Raw genomic sequence first — 19,002 nt, forward strand, 5'->3', positions numbered from 1 at the left:
CATGGGTCATTTAGAGTGAAAGCATGCTTGTAAGTAAACATTGATTCACTGTGTTAGACAAAGAAGAATGCAAATGAGAACAAATCACATTATATTTGCTTTGATGACTTGTTCATGTACCCTACTGGTGGACTCTCTATAAGCCCATATCTAAAGCTGATCTCAATAAATAAAGATCAGGGGGTGTTTTTTCTTTTTATTGAAAGAAGAAGCAATTTGGTAAAAAATTAAATGTGCAGAAATGTGATAGGTGCAGAAGTAATGCTTAAGCAGTCATGTTGACCAAAGGGTCTCGCTGATAGCCCTTTGGCAAGAGTCCCACGCTCCCTAGGCTAGCTGAACTGCTGAGACACACACGCTGCTCTAGTAATTGCTGGTGTTTTGAGCTTTTCCAGATCCCTTTCCTCTGTCCATGTTTTCTTCTCTCTATTGCTTTTTCTAAGTCCCTCGGCACAAAATTCCTGTCCTCTTTGATGACTAGCTCAATGCATACATCACATTTCCTCAGTTCAGGCTATGGGCACAGGCAAATATGTGTTCCAGGTTTGTTTTGTACAAACAGCTGGAACTGTCATGCAATCTTGATTTGTTATAAAATGGAGACTAGGTACGAAATAGGAAAAACTATAGCTACTCTCTACTTTTCTGTACCACCTCTGAATACTCACTCATATGCCCCTTCTCCTTGTCAGGAGTGACTCCTTCCCTCTTCTGCAAACCAGTCCATGAAGATTCCTCAGACACATCTTCTGCCACAATTCTCTGCTTTTCCAGCCATGAGCTGCATAGCCCTGATAATGGAAGAGTAACTGTTTCATTAAAGGCTTTATCCCTGGTTCTGTTTGCTCTGTGTCACAGACCCAGGTCTTTGCTTGTGGCCTTTCATTCTCTCTTGATAAGACTGTAGGGCACTTGCTACAGCAGTGACTTGGGCTGTTACAGGGCAATACTGCAGTTTTGGAGGAGGTCAAAGTTTTTATGTTTCTGAGGGTCCCCTTCTTTCAGTGCATTTAGTCCTTTAAAAATTAATCTGGGAAGGTGGAGGGCATCATTGAATAACTTGTTTGTCAAGAGGACAAATAAGAGACAGCATCTTAGAGCAGCCCTAGTGTACCCTGAGAGGAGATCAGCTGTGAGGTGCATTGAGCAAGGTGTTTTTGAAACTGCTGAGTTGACATGAGACATCAGTATCACATTTTTCAGCTAAGTGTGACCTGCATGAAGCACTTTTAAAATAGCGGAACATCATTCAGACTCATTAGTTGGTCTTGCTGTGCTAATGCAGTATAATTTCTCCCTTTATATTTTTAATCTTTTCCTTTAAAAACTCTCTAGAGGACTTTAAGTTGAACAAGAACTGGAACAGCACTTCAATTTAACATCTGAGTCTTCTTTTTTTTTCCTGACACTTTGTCTATATTTTTCTTTTCTTAGTCCTGTCACATTGCTCTTTGCTATGAAGTAATCCCAGTGACCCAATTGTTCAATTCACTTTGCACTTTCCTATGACTTTTACAAGTGTTCACCTTTTCTCCTCCCAGGGGGAATCTGAGATCAAGGCAGATCTCTGCCCATCCGCATCCAGGGCAGGAGGCAGGAGGGCAGGCACAGCGAGCGTCACCCAGCAAAGCTGCACAGCTGCTTGTTGGGAGCCTCTTACTTCTCCTTCAGCTACCGTAGGTTGTGTGGTTCAGGCCACAGGCTGGCCCAAAGGGAGTAGGAGGATGATAAGGATTACTCACAAAAACTTAAATGTCCAGTGACACGGTAAAGAAGCCCAGGCACTTCCTCATAGCATGTGTGAGTCTCACACGTAGCGCCACGATTCACACTGCTCCTGGGAAGTTGGAACAACAGCCCTTTAACGTATGAAAACATATTCTAATCCCAGACAACATTCTTGTCTACATAATTAAAAGGGACTTATAATGTACTTACCCTCCCCCCAGAATTCTGCTCTTTTTTTTCAGCATTGTGCATTATGTGAACAGTCCCTGAAAGCCTCCCATCAGTGTTCCCGGGAGATTTTTGCAGGAGGTTGGAGAGGTTAGTGGCTTATTCAGAGGTGAGGGGATGTTGTCTATTTTCCACTTTATAAACTTCAGGAGTTAGGTTTTCATCCAGTTTTTCAAGGGGGAGTCTCAGAAGCGGGGAGGACCCAGCAAATGCCTCCTGAGAGGGTTAACTGGTTAGCTAAAGTGGCAGGAGTGTGGATGGCTGATACAGCCCTGTCTTCTCCCGGGCTCATCAATCACTAGAAATACACAGCCTAACAAACACAGACAAAACCACTTTAAAAATCCCGTATCTCTGAATTCCTCGTTTTGAGGTTTTTGACTCTTGTCACATTTCTGTTACTTCTCCAGACACAATGTCTCCTAGAGAAAAGTCTGAACTTTCCATGTGAATAAACAACCAAGTTTTTATTTATAATACCCTCTGAATCATCCTTAAATATCAAGGAATAGGAACAAGGCTTCTTCTTCTCTTTTCACAGAAAAACCTTCAAGAGCTAATTTATAAAGCTCTTTTGTTTTAGACCACAGTCATTCTTCTGGGCTACCAACCATCTGTGTTCACTGCAGTGATGGATAATGTCAGCGGAAAGCCATGGTACCTTCTGCACTGTTTATCACAAGTGTGATGTTGACTTCCGTGTCACTTCCAAAGTGGGGGTAAAGCCCTAGCCCCGTCACACAGTAGCGTCCATTTTCCCACAGACTGCTTGGTACACAAAACTCGAACAGTCCTCTTTTATCCGGAGAGGTAAAACAGGACGAAAGGAACAGCTCAAGGGCTTAGCTCTCACGCAGACAGAGGGAGTAAAATAAACTAAAGGCTCAAAGCAGAGTAGATAAAAGAAGAGCAAGCTGACATCGTTAAGAGCTAAGTCAGTGAATAACCGGAGCACTCAGCTCCTTGTAAGACACAGTCAAGCTCTGCAGAAATGATCCTGAATGGTGAAATTCAGCCTTGGGCATAAGACCACACAGGGTTTATTCATCACTTACATCCCACTTAACCTGTATGATTTCAACAGTGTGTAAGATACATGACAGATCTCTCCAGAAGACTGAATTTTCACTTTATAATTGCCAGCAAAGAGCGAATGGTGAGAGTTTAGTTGTGTTTAGCAGAGAAGGTGTGGTGGAAGCCTCTCCCACAGAGGCATGGCTGAATGTTTTACTCTGTTTATTTTTACTTTTAAGATGCTGGTCTGGTCAACAGTCTCTTGGTGTTTCTCCTGAGCGAATCACTAAAAAGGCATGTTGATAGATAACTTTGCACCTGTGATTTCTGGGAGGAGAGAGCCACAAGCAGTCTGCTGTAGTGCAGGAGTTCCTTTTGCTACCCGAACCAAGGGATTTAGATAAAATTTGCAGATGGAACAGTTTTCTTCAACAGTTTCTTTTAAGTATGACTGCCATAAATATAACATAACCAGGGTGGTTTTGATGAAAAAGGGGGGGTGGTGTGTTACATTAGATTTAAAAAAACCTGCACCCTATTGTGAAGAATTGTTTTCCTGCTGTCCGTGGAGTTCAGGCTCTATTTTGCCGCCGTGCTGGGAGGAGTGGCTACTCTGTAGGTTAATAATCCAATTCTTCATCAATGAGCTGGGCTTCCTGGCAGCACTGCGTCTCCCATGCTGCTCCATAGCCCAAGACACCGCCTGCCACCACTGTTCCCTCTCTCATTTTGGGGAGGGCAAAGTGCTTCAGTGTGAGAAAAAAACTCTTCCAGCCAGCGACCCCTGAGAAAGAAACCAAACGTGAGGTACCAAGACTGTAGCTCTTATGAGGCACCAGAAGCATGTCCAGATAGGTTTCTGTTTACATATTTCAGCCAAATGATTTGTCTAACAGAGTAATGACATTTTGTAATATCATTTTTACTGCCTTTTGTTTCAAGGAAGGGAACGGACCCTCTTCCTAACGAATATTGACTCTCCTGTGAGGGGAGGGAAGTGAGTGGTCCCCACACTGCTCACCTCACAGACTAATGGGGTAGGGCAGAGTTACACTAATCTGTACCCAGTTCCTGTTACAGTGCCACCCGTCCCATTACTGCAGCTGGAGAAGTGTTGCACCAGAAACAACAGTGTGACATTGGCCTGGAGGATGCCACCTTTGAGCCACAACCTGGTGGAGGGTTATATCTTGGAACTTGATGATGGAGATGGTGGCCAATTCCGAGTGAGAATTTCATTCAGCATTTATTTGTGTTTCTTTGTATGTGAGTTTCCTCAAGATACGGATTTGTGTCTGTCTGAGGGTGGGGAGAGAGCATAGGGAAGATACAGGTTGTCAAAACATCCTGCTTCCATCGTGTGGATGTAGAAAGTAGTACAGCTGCTGCTTCTTAGAAGGACCTCCAGCTTGGGTAGGAAGTTTGGTTGAGGTTATTCTTGGGACTCTGGCAAAGAGGGCCTGGAGGTCCTCCTGGAGTATACCAGAGCAGAAAATCCCATATTAGCCCACAGGAGCTGAAGGTGGTTCATTCCACAAAACAGAGATTTCTTTGAAGCTCCTGCTCTCATCTGTTCATAGCACCCAGTTTCAACAGCTGAGATTCTTTGTCCGGAAATGCAACTCAATTTTTCCAGTTTTTATGAGTAAAAATGGGATTCTGCATAAAAATATGGGATTTCTAAATCTTTTCTCTGGGAGTGGATGAGACCAGGCTGATGGAAGTTTTCCACAGACACGCTGCGATGGGGTTGGTAAGTATGGGAGGGCATCCCCAGTGCTGTCCTTCTAAACCCGCAGGGTGATGCCACAACTGATTGCTCCTGGATGCAGGTACAGGGTACTTACAAGCTCCCATCCCTCCTTGCCACGTCCCAATAAACAAACTGTAGAAATAAGTCAGTCAGCTTTCTGCCAGCCATGTCCTGCTGGAAGCTGTGGCCCTTCCTCCTTGGGCAGGTTTCATGCTCCTGTTATTTCAGGACCAAGCTGGCCCAGTGCATTCCCTAGGGTCTAGTGCCTTGAAAGCGTCTGGAGATCACTGTGGAATACAGCTGCTGTCTTCACAAATGGGAATTGTTGCCAAAAACAAGTGATGGCATTTCTTCAGGAGCTGCAAACTGGCTTCTTACCGGAAGCCTGAAGGTTTCTCAAGCTGGAAGTGGCCTGGCATTTCCTGGAGGAACTGTGTCCTTGAGCCAAACCGCTATACCCATAGCTGGCAAAGGCACCTGATTTGGGTACCCCTCATTAGAAGAGACAGCAATATTGGTAGGGCATTTTGAAGAGGGCACTGTGTTTCTGGAAGGTCTCCTCAGTTACTGGGTCCAGGTATCATTTTGCATGGGTTTGAAGAGGCTGGTCTCCACTATTGAAAGTGTGAAAAGGTACCTTTGTGAACAGCTTCTGGGAGCTGCCAATATATTTAATATTAGTAGGTAAGAGTGTTGTAAGTGTGTGATGAATGAAGAGTTAGGAACAAGGTGCTTTCATAAAGAATGTGCACATCTAAATAAGTACTTGTGAATAAACAAAATTTCAGGCTGGTATGTGTCCAAGCCCATTTGTGTGAGGGGAGTTGTAACTGGCAAAGGTTTTAGGACTGCCAGCACTGCCATATCAAGATTTTGGATTGAGAAAGGTACAAAACCATCTCAATCCTTAAAAATCTAGGGTGACAACTTCTCAAGGGAACACTTTGCTGTGGTAGAAACACCCTCAGTTTTATTAATTGAAAGATAAACTGCAGTCTTCTCAGGAATGCCATTTCAGTAAGAGTTTGCTGACCCTTTTCATGAAGGATTATGTATCTGAAAGCAGTGACACTCACTGCACTTTATCAGTATCCATTGGGTGGATTTAAAGAATGTTTTTTGTCTCCCATCATAGCAGAGAGCATCAAGCTGAATAAACACAAGCAGTGAACAGTGGTAAAATTATGAAATTGGTTAGAAAATGTGAGAGTTGTCCTACAAATACAATTTTTTTGCACAGACAGCATATGTTATAACATGGAGATAAATTAAAATATTCTATTAAAACTCTTCTTTCTCTCCATGAAAGATCAGCTAACTTAGGACTGAAGAGATTTTGTTATTGTAGCAGCTTCCATGGTAGAAAAGTGGACAAACACAGGACCTGCTGTAAACTTAAGCAATCCCTTTCTTATTCATCACATATTTAATTAATTTCAGGTTCATATCAAAGAGATTTAATCAACAGGACTACTCTTTAGGCATATACTTATGTGTCTTAACTGAACTGGGACCTGAGTGGTCTGCCTAGTCACAGCCTTAAGCTCTTTAGGGCCTTTGCTACCGTAAAACTATGGATTTCACAAAATTGGAGAAATCAGAGGTGGAAAGGAATGTTGGTTTTCAACCTGCTGCCAAGTCAGGATTTTTATCTTTTCTGTCATTTTCTATTCAGTTTTCCAACAAACACGAGGTTTCTAGGCTTCTTTCAGTTCATCATACTGTATAATCTGACTGATCCTCTTCATTAGTCTGCCTAGATGTTCATCCTCCTGAAATATTTCACATTACACAAGTGCTTGCTGTTTAATAAATCTTTGCAGACTTCTATGATGTCTCTGTTGTCTAATTACTGTTTCATCATGTGATGCACGTGATTCTAATCTTTAGGAGATTAGTTTCTTCTGGCTCTATATTTGCAGGTTTCAAAATTATATTTTAACGCAGGCATGAGACAACCTTTCCAACAGAATAAAACTGTGCTTACTTGGTTTTTTTTATTCTTCCACGCCCCCCTTTTTTGGTCCTACATAAATGGCCATCAGGATGGCCACAGTGGGTCAGACACTGGGACTACTATCCAAAATAGTGTTTTGGAGTAGGTGTTTAAGAAAAGAGGATAAAAATTAAGATCTTTCTGTGTTGCTCTTTATGCTGTACCCTTCCAGCTTCATCTTCACTGTAAAGTCTCCACTGCTAACCATCCTTGGTGTCTCCACTGCTGTGGCTGTCCGTGCTATAACAGCATAATTTCTACATCCTGGGAAGCAACGAGAATCTGTTAACTTGTAGCTTACATTTAGAAGTCTTAACGTGATCACAAGGCACAAAGAAACACTTAAACTATGTCCCTTTTTCTCTCTCTCCTTTATTTTTTGGGGGTGGAATGTTTAGGAAGTATATGTTGGCAAGGAGACTCTCTGCACCATCGATGGCCTTCATTTCAACAGTACCTATAATGCAAGGGTCAAAGCTTTCAATGCATCGGGAGTTGGTCCTTACAGCAAGACAGTTATTTTACAGACGTCAGATGGTGAGTTGGGTTTTTGCTGGTTTCTAAGTGAAAAGCTGCAGGTCTCAGTGGCAGGGCACTTGCATCCCTTTATACCCAGTGGTATCTTTGGCACTTGCTGGCATGGAGATTTTGGACCATCTGAGTGCAGAGGCCAGGAACTGAGTGTGCGCAGGGACAGAGCTCTCTTCTTAGCACTTTGGGGGATTTTCCATTATCAGTAGCACTTCAGGTGACAAATCATGCAATTTTATTTGCCTGTAGAAGTCTGGAATCTAACGAAGATTCTTACTTGCTTTAGCATACATAAGCAGTTATGCTACACATGGGATATTTTTGTGCCACTCTGTTGCCACTTCTCCCTGTATCTTTGGCATTTGCCTTTTTCTTCACTACTGTTTAAATTTCACAGAAAGGTTTGATAATACAGACATGGGAATTGATGCTTGTTCCTCTGTAATAATACTTGACATCCATACAGGCATTAAAAGAAGTTCGTCTTTGTTAATGATACTGTAATGAATCGAGAAGTGCATGCTATTATCACTTCCACTTTTATGCTGTGTTGCCAAAATAGGCTAGTATACAATATTTATACTTTAAGAGCTTTTTCTGGGTTTTGTGTGGTTTTGGTGTTTTTTTGTTTGTTTGTTTGTTTTTTTGTTTTGTCTTTTTTTTGTTTATTGTTTTGGTTTGGGTTTTGTTTTTTGTTTTTTTGGGGTTTTTTTTCCATTTCTTTTTTTCCCCTCTGATAAAATAGTGAAGTCAGCCCTAACCAGCATGGGTGCAGTGGAACTCCATTTCCATTAAAGGTGATTCTGAACCAATTCAGCTATGTGAGCAGTTTCCGTATCACGGAGTAGCCTTTGTCTCATCAATGACTTTGTTGTTACTGTGTGGGAACAGAAAGTCACTGCCCTTAGCAGCTTAGGTTCAGAGGAACAAGCACAGATGACATAAGGCACTTCTGAGCTGAAAAGCAGCAGGGTGCTGGCTCAAAGCTATTTCGTGTAGCTGCCTACAGTAACGAGGAAAGATTGTCTTTATTACCTGAAAGTGCAGTAGTCTCTTTAGGAAGGCAGAATGTCATTCTCCTAATTGAAGTAAAGCAGATGACACTTGAACACAGCCTGTTCTGCCGTAATCCTGCTTTCCCTTTTCCCTTCCACAGTGGCCTGGTTCACCTTCGACCCCTCCTCAGCTCACAGAGACATAGTGCTGTCAAATGACAACCAGACTGTCACCTGCAACAGCTACGATGACCGGGTTGTTCTTGGCACAGCAGCCTTCTCCAAGGGCGTGCATTACTGGGAACTGCATGTGGACCGGTATGACAACCATCCAGATCCAGCCTTTGGCATTGCCAGGATTAACGTTGTCAAGGACATGATGCTCGGCAAGGACGACAAGGCATGGGCCATGTACGTTGACAACAACCGCAGCTGGTTCATGCACTGCAATTCTCACACCAATCGGTAAGTGCCTCTTGCATGCTTTTCTCATTACTGATTGTTTTTTCTGCTTTGCATCAGAGCAAGGGGTTTCAGCAAGACACTAATCATGTCCTTGCTAAACATAGTTATTTTATTCCTTCTTAAAAATAACTAGTGGCAGCAACTGTACCTTAGCAATCTGTGTTGGTGTTTGTTATCCTCACTGTTAGCAACTTTTCCCTGAGATCTAGCCTAAATGTCCCCTGCTGTGATTTAAGCCTGTTAATGCACATCCCACCCACAGCATCATCAGAGAGGAGCACAGTGCACTGGGATGCAGGATTTCTCTCTCATTGCTGGAGGAGGGCAAGGAGAAAGGTGGTTGATTCTCTTCCTTAGGAGGAATCTTGGCTACAGGGTTGTACAATAATTAGGCAAAGCACTGGTGATTGCCTGTCCATAATGCAAGTGTTTATTGCCAGTCCTGAAAGCTGATTAAAGGTAATGCTGTAGGTCACACCTCAGGTGATCTGGACACAAGGGGCTGTTTGGCAGTGAGGGCTAAGTGACAGCTTCTGTCCAGCTGAGGCATTGTACTGAAGAGCTTTGAAAAGTGTCTCAGCTAGTACAACCAACTTACAAAAGAGGATTTCAGAATGCCCCTGGCCCGTTGTTACCAAACCCCTCTTTCTCCCACCACTTGGAGGCTCTGTGTGCTCTGTGCAACAGAGAGGTGAGGAGACATGTTCTAACTGAAGCTACCTCCAGAGATGGATCACACAGAGACAACGTCTATCAGCATAGGTCCAGTGTTGTGCTGACACGGTTGAATGGCTTTCAGCGCTCGTGGTAGTTACCTCTCTCTAGTGCTGGCTGCATTTCCTTGGCATTATGCTGGACTGTGTAGGGGAGACGTGGCCAGCTTCTCCTGAAGCTCCCTGGGGTATGGCCAGAGCAGAGCTGCACTGCTCTCTCTCTGTGTCCCGTGAGAGGGTCAGCCCTAGCTGAAGGTCAGCTGGGTACTACAGAAGAAGGTCTCCTCTGAAGAGTGTGATTCAGGATCCTAAGTTCCTTGCTTATTTTGGAAAATGGTGTATTTGCATACCTACTCTGTCATGATGGGAGACTGATGTGAAAATAAAGTGACTGACAAAGGATACGTAGCAGGTCTGTGGCAGAGCGGGAATCAATTTTCATTTAGTTTTCTACTGACTGTCCCAGTGGGTCTTCCACACTCACTAGCTCCGATATTGTTTCAGTTATATCAAATAATTAAAAGAAAGGCTTGCAGTGATTTTTAAAATGCTCAAATGCAGGTATTATCTCCTTAAAGATATAAGTTTATGCCAACATGCACTGTATCCTAAAGCTGGCTGTAATGTCTCCTGCTGAATAATCATTTATAAAGTATACTTGTATTTTAAGTAAGTACACTGCAATTGCTGGGATTTTTTGTTTGAAGCATGGTTTGATTTTGAAGTTCATTACAGACAGGTGGAAGAACCTTGTAGCTAGATCAAAAGCTATCTGAAGTCAACTGGAATATTTTCCATGGACCTTAGATCACGTCCTAAGACATGTAGAGTGAAATAACATCACTATAATAAATATATCCATTCTCTGTCCCTTTAACGTCTTGATTCAATTTAGGACGGAAGTAGTGGTAAGCTGTATTAATTTTAATGCTCTGTGAAACGGCTTATGTTTTCTGGAAAAAAGTTGGCAACCATTCTGCGTACTACTGTCCCAGAAACCTATTTTATGGCAAGCAACACATGAGCTAAGCAAAAGCTCTTTTTCTGGGAAGCACAAACAATGGAAACACTTTGCCTAAACAGGAGAACAAAGTGCATTCTGTTGGTGATAGTTTCCCAGGTTTTACTAGATAAAACACAACGGCTTTCAGATACATCCAAGGCATGGATAGACTCATGGAGTATCTGTTCAAGTGAAATACACTTGTAAAGGGCATGTAGTTATGGAATCATATGCGCTTCAATGAAATTAGGTCTAGGCATTATATTTTTAACCATAACAGTCAAGTGGGTCAGTTTTTTAACTCATTAGCTTTAATAGTCTTGTGGAAACAGTTATTGCTGCCTAGTTGTTTTTCCCCACTGGAAACAAGTGCATGACAGTACAGTATCACAGTCCAAAGGAAATTTATTGTTAGCTTTTAGCCTCTCAGATGTTATTGTGATGGACGTTACATCTTAGTAATCATTTCATGCTTCATAATCTTCATGAGAATAAATTAGGGCAATAAATACATGACTGGCTTCAAGGATAAGCTGAGGTGGAGCTTGAAAAACCTATTCATGGGACCTCTTATGTTTAGAGTACTTTCCTGTTCCTTTCACTCATAGCATACAAAATTGGTCCTGTCTACGTCCTTAAAAACTATCATGACTTCTGTAAAGCTAGAAAAAGAGACATGAACAGAAGACTCTAATGCTATGAAAACCAGAGGGAACCTTTGAGAACAGGTTGAGCAAATGGGTTAAGAAAATACTATAGAGCAGGGATATAGCTTTGTGAGGTACCTTTCAGCCTCGTTGTTCCTAGAAATAATCAGTTCATACGAGAGATGCTGTATGCCCGTTGCTAAGAGGCATTGGCATTTGTTGCAATAGATCTGTTTCTTGGCAAAGTTCCCAAGAACAGGAGTACCTGGTGCTGCAGGCGATACTCTAGCCACTACGTGGTTACATAAAAAAAGAGACTGAAATCACACTGAAGTGTTTTATACTGAAGGACAGTGGGAAGTCAAAATCTAGAGAATTTGGAGTGTAGTCTTATAGCTCCCTGCCATCAAGGGTGTCTCTTCACTGACTTCAGAGATCTTAAGAGCAGGTTTTCATCATACAAAAATGTTACAGTTGACTGAAAAATACTGTCCTTGACAATAGACATGGTAAAGTTGTTAAATTACTGTAAAGCTCGTGACTAAAATACTGTTAATGGAGAGTTAAAATCATCTTTCAGTTTATTAAAGTGTTCATAAAATCTTAAGCTTTAATTTTCAATAATAGTGAAACTTATTATTGTTCTTAATTCCTCAAGCCAATCCATATAGTCCTTTTCTGCACATTGTCCAAGATGCTGCTGAAAGCATCTTAGAATAACAGCCTTTACTGCCACAGGCAGTGGCATTTTTCATGGTAGCCAAATTCCCCTGTCTGTGCTCTGACTTTCCAGGCTTCCTCACAGCAATTCCACACTCAGGACTTACTGCTGTACACAGAAATTAAAAGGTGCAGGACTGTGAGAAAATAAGTGTGTGAAGTGTGATTTAATTGACATAAAGAAGGAGTGGTACATATCTTCAAAACTGGATTATCAGCTAAGTATTTATTGAAGAAGCATTGTAACAAATACTTATATTTTCCTTTTACATGGTCTGCAGATTACTAAGGGCCTATGGTATAAGTGTCGTTAAGTAGTTTTGAAAATACATGATAGTAAAGCAGCAGCTTTTTTACATGCTGCCACAGAAGCGTACCAGGAGAGAGCAACATCAGTTTGAGTCTGTTGAGCTAGCTGGCTTCTGTTATTGCAACTGAGTCATATATTAGAAAAACTATCTTGTAATACTAAGTGATGTACAGAAGAGTGAGGAAATGTCTTGCATAAGTTTGCTCATGAAACTCTGACTCTCCCACCTTTTCTCCTGAAGGAAGTGACCATGACAGTAGTCGAAAAAGCACCAGAGTCCTGAAAGTGCTGTTCCCAAGGAAATCATGGGATGCTCGGGAAGAGCAGTTGTTCAGCCTCAGGAAAAGTCCAGCCTGCCCCTGCTTGCCTTTGCCCCGGCCTCGTCCTGCCAGGGCTGGTTGCTCACTGTGGGGAGGTGGCGGCCAAGGAATGAGGCGATCTACCTGCTGAAGTCCTGCACGACTTGGGGCAGGCAGGGAGGGAGAGGGACCCCATCCCTCTGCTCTGCCCCTGCGGCTCCGGAGGGGCCTCGGGTGGGCTCTGCAGGCAGCACCCCTCTCCTCTTCAGCGGGGCTGTCCCTGGGGGCTGCAGAAAAGTCACTCAATGTCACTGTGCAGCACACAGCTAATTAGCCCACAAGAAGCAAATTAACTTATCACATAGGAAGGCGCATAATAATCTCAAAAAGGCAAAGTTGCTGTTTCTGTTTCCCTGAGAGGATCAGTGTAATTTAAAAGGATGTCATAAAATCTGTTTTAAAACACTGCAGGATATAAATCATGATGCTCCACAATCAAAGCTGTTTCTAAACAGAGGAAAAAAAATAATGTAATCTATTTGTAAATAGTTCTAGATCATAGTACTGTTGCTTCCCACAATCTCATCATGAGTTTTATGATTGAGTGCTTTTAATAAAAGCAGTCTAGATACGGAGATACTGAGGATAGGTAAGCATGTTAACTTTTTTTGGAAAACTGTTTGCTTTATTGTTTTGGAGAATAGCTCAAAGAGAAACCTGTTAATGCTTGCAGGACCAGAAAGCGAATAAAAGGAACGTGAGAACGGTAAAGTTTGAAATCTAACACATCTCAGAACCAATTCATGATTCTCAGCTATACTATTATTGTTTGAAGAGCTTGAAATGGAGAAGTCACAGTAGTATTCTATACTATTATGCCACAGATAAAACTCCCTTTTCCTTCAGAGGAAATGCCATGTGCCACATGTAGTCTAAAGGAAAACAATTTATGACACCTAGTGGACAAGATAAAAATTTCTTACCCTGAACTATATTCTTCCCAATCATGCTTTGATGCTTCCTCCCCGCCTTTTTGATGTTTTGCCTACCCATTGTCGTAAATTTTATGTTAAAATTGCATTAATCTTGTGAATGTTGTGTGCCTGAGGGGAGTGCATGGGACAAAAGACAGCTGCTTCCTTTCCTACTGCAAATTATTTGAAATCTGATTTACCCTGAGCAAATTGTGTCAGGCTGTAAATCCATTGCGGAGTCCCCATGATATTAGCACAGTAGCAGTGCCTGTGGCCAATCTGCATATCTAGTAGGGTTTTTTGCTCAGTGCTCTTTAAAGTAATACAGGGTTTGACTAACCCTCAAATCAAAGTGCATTAATGTCAAATCACTCGAGCGTGTAATGGCTGGCTGAGTCTGTCCTGCCAAGCTCTGATACCACGGTAGCTCTCAGCAGCTGCTCCTGACACAACCAATTATCACTGGTATCAATAACTGCGCCTGCACACTTGAAACAACTCGCAGTCTTATAGCTGAGCACCTTGTCAGACAGGGAGCTATGCTTATCCCTAACCAGCCCCGCCTTCTCTTCCTCCCCCAAACCACTATCTGTTGTACATGTGCAGGTACCCTGATCTCTGGAAAGCTGGGTCCCCTCAGGGGTTGCCAAGGTGAGTGCTCAAACTGGAAGTCTGAGTTTCAGGCTGTTAGCAGGCATAACAATTATAAATGAACGCCAGGGAAACCAGCTTTCTGCTTTTTCATTCTCTGTTATGCATCACTTCACTATAGCAGGGATGCTCTGCAGAGCTGTCTCTCCTGTCCCACACGCTCAGTACTGACCTGACCTGCTCACCCCCCCGTCTCTCATCAGCGGAGGGGACCTGTTAGCTCTGGACCCCATTTTCAGCTCTTAGACTGCAGTTGTAGTGGAGATGGACCTAATTTCTCTTTAGGTTCCCCGCATTAAGCTCCCGTGAATGCAATACAGATGCTTCCAATAAAGGTGTGGATCAGTCATTGCTGAATGCCGTGGGGATAATCATTCCACCGTGCTGCTCCACTCTCCCTTTGCTTAGTAAGACTGCCTTGTCCTAGCGAGAGCAGTGGCAGTGTAGCACTCTGCCTTCGCCAAGTGTGGTCCCTTTGTACCTTAGGACCGAAGGAGGAGTTTCTAAAGGTGCCACTGTCGGTGTTCTCCTGGATCTGAACAAGCACAACCTGACCTTTTACATAAATGGGCAGCAGCAAGGGCCTCCAGCGTTTGAAAATGTCGAGGGTGTCTTCATGCCTGCATTGAGCCTCAATCGAAACGTCCAGGTAAGTCTCCTGCACTTCAAGTGCACTGACGCTTCTCAGCTAAAGGAGAATGTATGCTACCGGCCACTGCTGCTGGGGCTGCTAACATCATCTGTAGGTAGTCACTATGGATAGGGGCTCTTTCCTTCTCAGACTGACACCTAGGCTACTAACGCTTTTTGGAAAACTGCATTTGACCTGCCTTGCCTCACAGATATGAAGAGTAAAGCTGTAAGAACAAGTAGAAGTACCTCTACACACTAATTCCTACACTCACTTTGTTACAGTGCTCCCCTTGCAAAGGTGCTAAGGCTTCCTCTGCCAGTTTGACTAAGCTGAGCCTAAGCTTGTGTTTGCTGTTGAGTGGTGCTCTGGTTCATCTGTGAGGGAGCCCCAACCTTATAGAAATGTCAGGTTATAGAAGGAGCACTCAAATGTCCTGTGCTCTGTTCTGCCAGGACAGCAAAGATAAAAGGATTTGCTTATATTTCAAACATGGGCTCCACTGTGTGATCCCTGTCCTGAAGTACTCGGGGTCCCCCACACAATGACACCATCCACCTTGTGTCTAGCAAGCAGCACTGCTGGACACCTACAACTGGCAGCTGGATTTGGGAAGAGATACAGACACCTGGCATCCAGACTCCAAGGTGTTTGGGAAGGGTAAGGGGGAAGGAGACTTGTTTATTTCAGGGACTCAGTATCATCTCCATTAATATTCCATTGATATTCTTAATGACTTAAACCAGGACCTTAGTTGCACAGTCCTTCCCCTGCCATTTACTTGTTCCTGGCCTTCTGAATTCTTTCTGCTGAGGATGTCCCAGTTTTGAATCTACATGTTATTTCTTCTTTGTGCAGGTGACCCTGCACACAGGACTGGAGGTGCCACAGTGTGTAAAACAGCCCAAGTTGCCCAACAACTGATGAAGCCTCTGCCTGACCCTGTGCTGGATTCTGTAAGCTTTCTCAGTGTGATTTGGCACTTTTCAGTAAGTCAGTGAAAAAGCAGTCTCTTCCCTGACTTAAACCATTGTACAGTATGTTGCTCACTGAATAATCTGCTGGTTACAGCTAGCCCACTCCATTTTTAATTTAACAGCCATAGTGAGCATACCCACTGAACTGACGGTCAATTGCATGTGGGTACCTGAACATATATACACTTCATACATATGTACACACATGTGCACACATACATGTACATTTGTAAAGCAAAAGGTAAAATGAGTGTATTTTCTCTCTCATGGCTAGAATTTCGCTTAAAAGATATTATGGATGATGGAAAAAATGGGTAAGACTAAGACTGGGGGACAACGGCTTTTGGAGCAATTTACCAGTGGGTGAACTAGATTCCCTTGCCACCTGAAGTCCTTAAATCAAGAAAGCATATGTTTTGACAGCTGAAGTGGAGGCTGTGTGCTCAAGAATTCCTGATTGTCCATTACATTCAGGGGCTCAAGTGACCATTAATTATTCCTTCTGGCTTTAGACTGCAGTAAGATGTTCCCCTAGAATTCAGTGGCAGAATTTATCTCATTATCTTCAACGAGAATAAGATTGGTTTCCAGACACTGCCATGTAATAGTTGTGCTCATTTTAGCTAACACCATGATACACACAGAATTCAGATACCAGAAGTAGAGAGAAAAATATCCTTGATACATTTTAGTGTTTGTTACTTAGTTGTCATTGTGGAGACTATCACATACAGAAGATCTGACTGTGATTATCAGCACAACTCTTGAAAAAGGGCACAGGGGAGATCCCTCTGAATTGAACTGAGAAGAGACTTATTTAAATATGGCACATACAAAGTATCCCATGTAGAGAAATGCTGCTTTCCAGCTTTGGTTTGGATAAGCCCTGGGCAGCTGTAGTTCCAATGTAGCTTTGAGATCAGAAGCCTTAATTTTCTATTAGATTAGTGTGAGCTAATTATTGTCTTGATTCTAATGAAGAACTTGAGCGAGAGTGACTCATAGTGTTTTAATGTGAAATCCGTCCCTAAGAATTTTTCTGGATTGGGACATAAATCTTTTGCAAGACTTACCCGTGTTTAGCATCTCCCATGAAAACAAGCAGCCGTTTCAGGTGTTGCCCATGACAACTGGAATCTGACTGACTGGGGACTTTTCCAACAACAGCACGCAGGTGACAGTGCCGTAGCTGTGGGAAAACACATTGATTTGTGTGTGTGCTTCTTTTTCTCTGAACCCAGTTAACGTATGCAAGTGTGTGTGTAGGTAGCAGCAATGTGTAAGGACAAGATGCAGCAGACTCTGTGAGCCCATGACATCTCAGACTCTGTCACTCTAATCCTACGTAAGCGTGGTGTTATCGAACAAGAAAAGCATGAACTCCTAAATCCCATTAATGTACTTTTTCCTTTTTAAAAATCCTGCTGCTAATACAAATTCTCCTCTCCAAGCATACGTATACGCACACGCATATTGTTCTCAGACAGGCAATTATTACACCTGAAAACAAACATTCTGACCAAATTCCAGCTTACTGCCTTGCATTAAGCCGCAGCCGCAGGACAAGCAGCCGGGGCCTGTCCTCGGGCAGCCTGCCAGCCCCCAGGCACCCTGCTGCAGGACCACTTCTGGTCCCTGGCCCAAGCACATTTCTGGGGTGGTGCTGAGCGGTGGCGAGGCTTCCCTGGGGCAGAGCGGCCAGGATCCTCCCTGGGGTCATCCCCCTCGCAGCCTTTGCAGGGACGGGGAGGCAGCCCAGAACGAAACAGTCCGGGCATATTGCACAGACAAAAAGCAGTCTGCCCTCACGCTGCCTGTAACCAGCCAAGCACCCTGTAACACACCTCGCCTGCAGAACAGCAGTGCCCTTTCAGTGATGTCAAGACTGAAATAGGAAATAAAACCAATGATGGGAAAAAATAACATAAGCTTTTAAGTGGAAAAGCAACAGTACTTTCTAATGGAATGGATTGTATTAGTAAACTTATAGACATTGGAATAACTGCTCTACACTCATCTTGGCTTCTTAAAGAATCGCAGAGACCAACTGTCTTAGAATTTTTGGTTTTGTTTAATACCATACAAATTTGTGCAGGATTTTCTAATTAGCAGGTCTGTTTTAACCTACCTCAGCTAGAACGACACCAAACCACAAATTTCCTCTTGAGTGTGCTCTTCTATGAATCTAACAGTTGTAATCGTAGCATTGGCCTTGAGTATTGCCAGTCAGAACAGTGTACAGGAATACTGTACATAAGTTGCATGTAGTTTTTTATATTGGGAAACATCCCATGATAATTTTAATACAGAAGGCACTCCACTTTCACTTGTATTAAAAACAACAGGGCATTTTTTGTTTTGGGACTGAATCTTTGTCTTTACTCCCAACATTTGTGAAGGAAACTCAAATGAATTTGCATCTTTCCAAACTTCAACCATTGCCAGATGTTTAAAATTAATTCTGATTGGGTTTAAGAAGTGTTTGCAGTACTTGGTTTTGGTTTTCATAGTTGCTTTGGTATCAGTTCCTCACGTGTTATACCTTGGGGAGAACACAGTGAGTGATACAGGTTACTCATTTCTAATGGAAATATGGACAGTAGGTAGAGACATGCTTCAGAGCTGTAGAGAAGCTCATTCGTTATCCTCTACACATACACATTCTAGCATTCATAAAAGTATGGGACAGACTAGCTACTGTAACGGTCTCCTTTTAACCTAGCTGAAGTGCAGATAAAAGGAAAACAGTTAGAAATAGGTAACCTGCATTAGTAATACTAATTTAGTATTTAATAATTTACTAATTTAGCCTAGGTCAAAAACTAAACAAAGTGGTTTTATCTGGTGGTTGTGTACACATTCAAGGACTTGGGTTTGGCACGGCCCATAGCAATAAACCAATTACCCCAATAGAGTGTAGCCTCATGCCTTTAGTGGGATACATTTTGTTAGTTTGATTAACAGAAATAATGCTTAAGTAGTCAGAATTACACTAGGAAACTAATTACTCGACATGTGAATATTTATGCAGAGCATCCAGGTGGCAGTGGCCATCTGAACATAGGCAGAGCAGAATTTTCCCTTTGCAGAACAGCATCAGGTGGGGGAGAAGTAGGGCACTTCCACCACTCTCGGGCTGGAGGTAGTTTCCTTCTCTGCAGGTAATTCCCACGTGGTCTGTCTCATTATAAACCCAGCAGTTTGCATGTTCTTCATCTACAGCACCTCTGATGCCAGTTTTTGTTTCCTCCAAATCCCTTCTTTAGGAGGGAGTCAGCCTTTAGTACTACGGTCCTTGCAGAAACTGTCTTGCTGACTGTCCAGGGAGAACCCAGGGGGCTGGAGAGTAGCACAGATACCCAAGGGG

The 19,002-nt window shown here is 42.9% G+C and overlaps 1 protein-coding gene across 5 annotated transcripts in view; it reads left to right on the plus strand.

Moving 5' to 3' along the window:
• The window catches only part of TRIM67 (tripartite motif containing 67), a 33,344-nt gene extending 16,876 nt beyond the window's left edge, over positions 1–16,468 (plus strand). For 2 of the 5 annotated variants that reach the window (XM_009975915.3, XM_042796110.1), the window contains exons 6-10: positions 4,051–4,196; positions 7,118–7,256; positions 8,407–8,710; positions 14,514–14,676; positions 15,517–16,468. In XM_009975915.3, the coding sequence (XP_009974217.3) occupies positions 4,051–4,196; positions 7,118–7,256; positions 8,407–8,710; positions 14,514–14,676; positions 15,517–15,582 (818 nt within the window). In that variant the 3' untranslated portion in view covers positions 15,583–16,468. Of the gene's footprint in view, positions 1–4,038; positions 4,197–7,117; positions 7,257–8,406; positions 8,711–14,513; positions 14,677–15,516 lie in introns of all 5 variants that reach the window. The other 3 variants (XM_032985409.2, XM_042796111.1, XM_042796112.1) reach the window with 2 other exon arrangements.
• The last annotated feature ends 2,534 nt before the right edge of the window (positions 16,469–19,002 follow it).

Source organism: Tyto alba, unplaced genomic scaffold (assembly GCF_018691265.1).
Source record: "Tyto alba isolate M040663 unplaced genomic scaffold, T.alba_DEE_v4.0 Super-Scaffold_22, whole genome shotgun sequence".
NCBI lineage: Eukaryota > Metazoa > Chordata > Aves > Strigiformes > Tytonidae > Tyto > Tyto alba.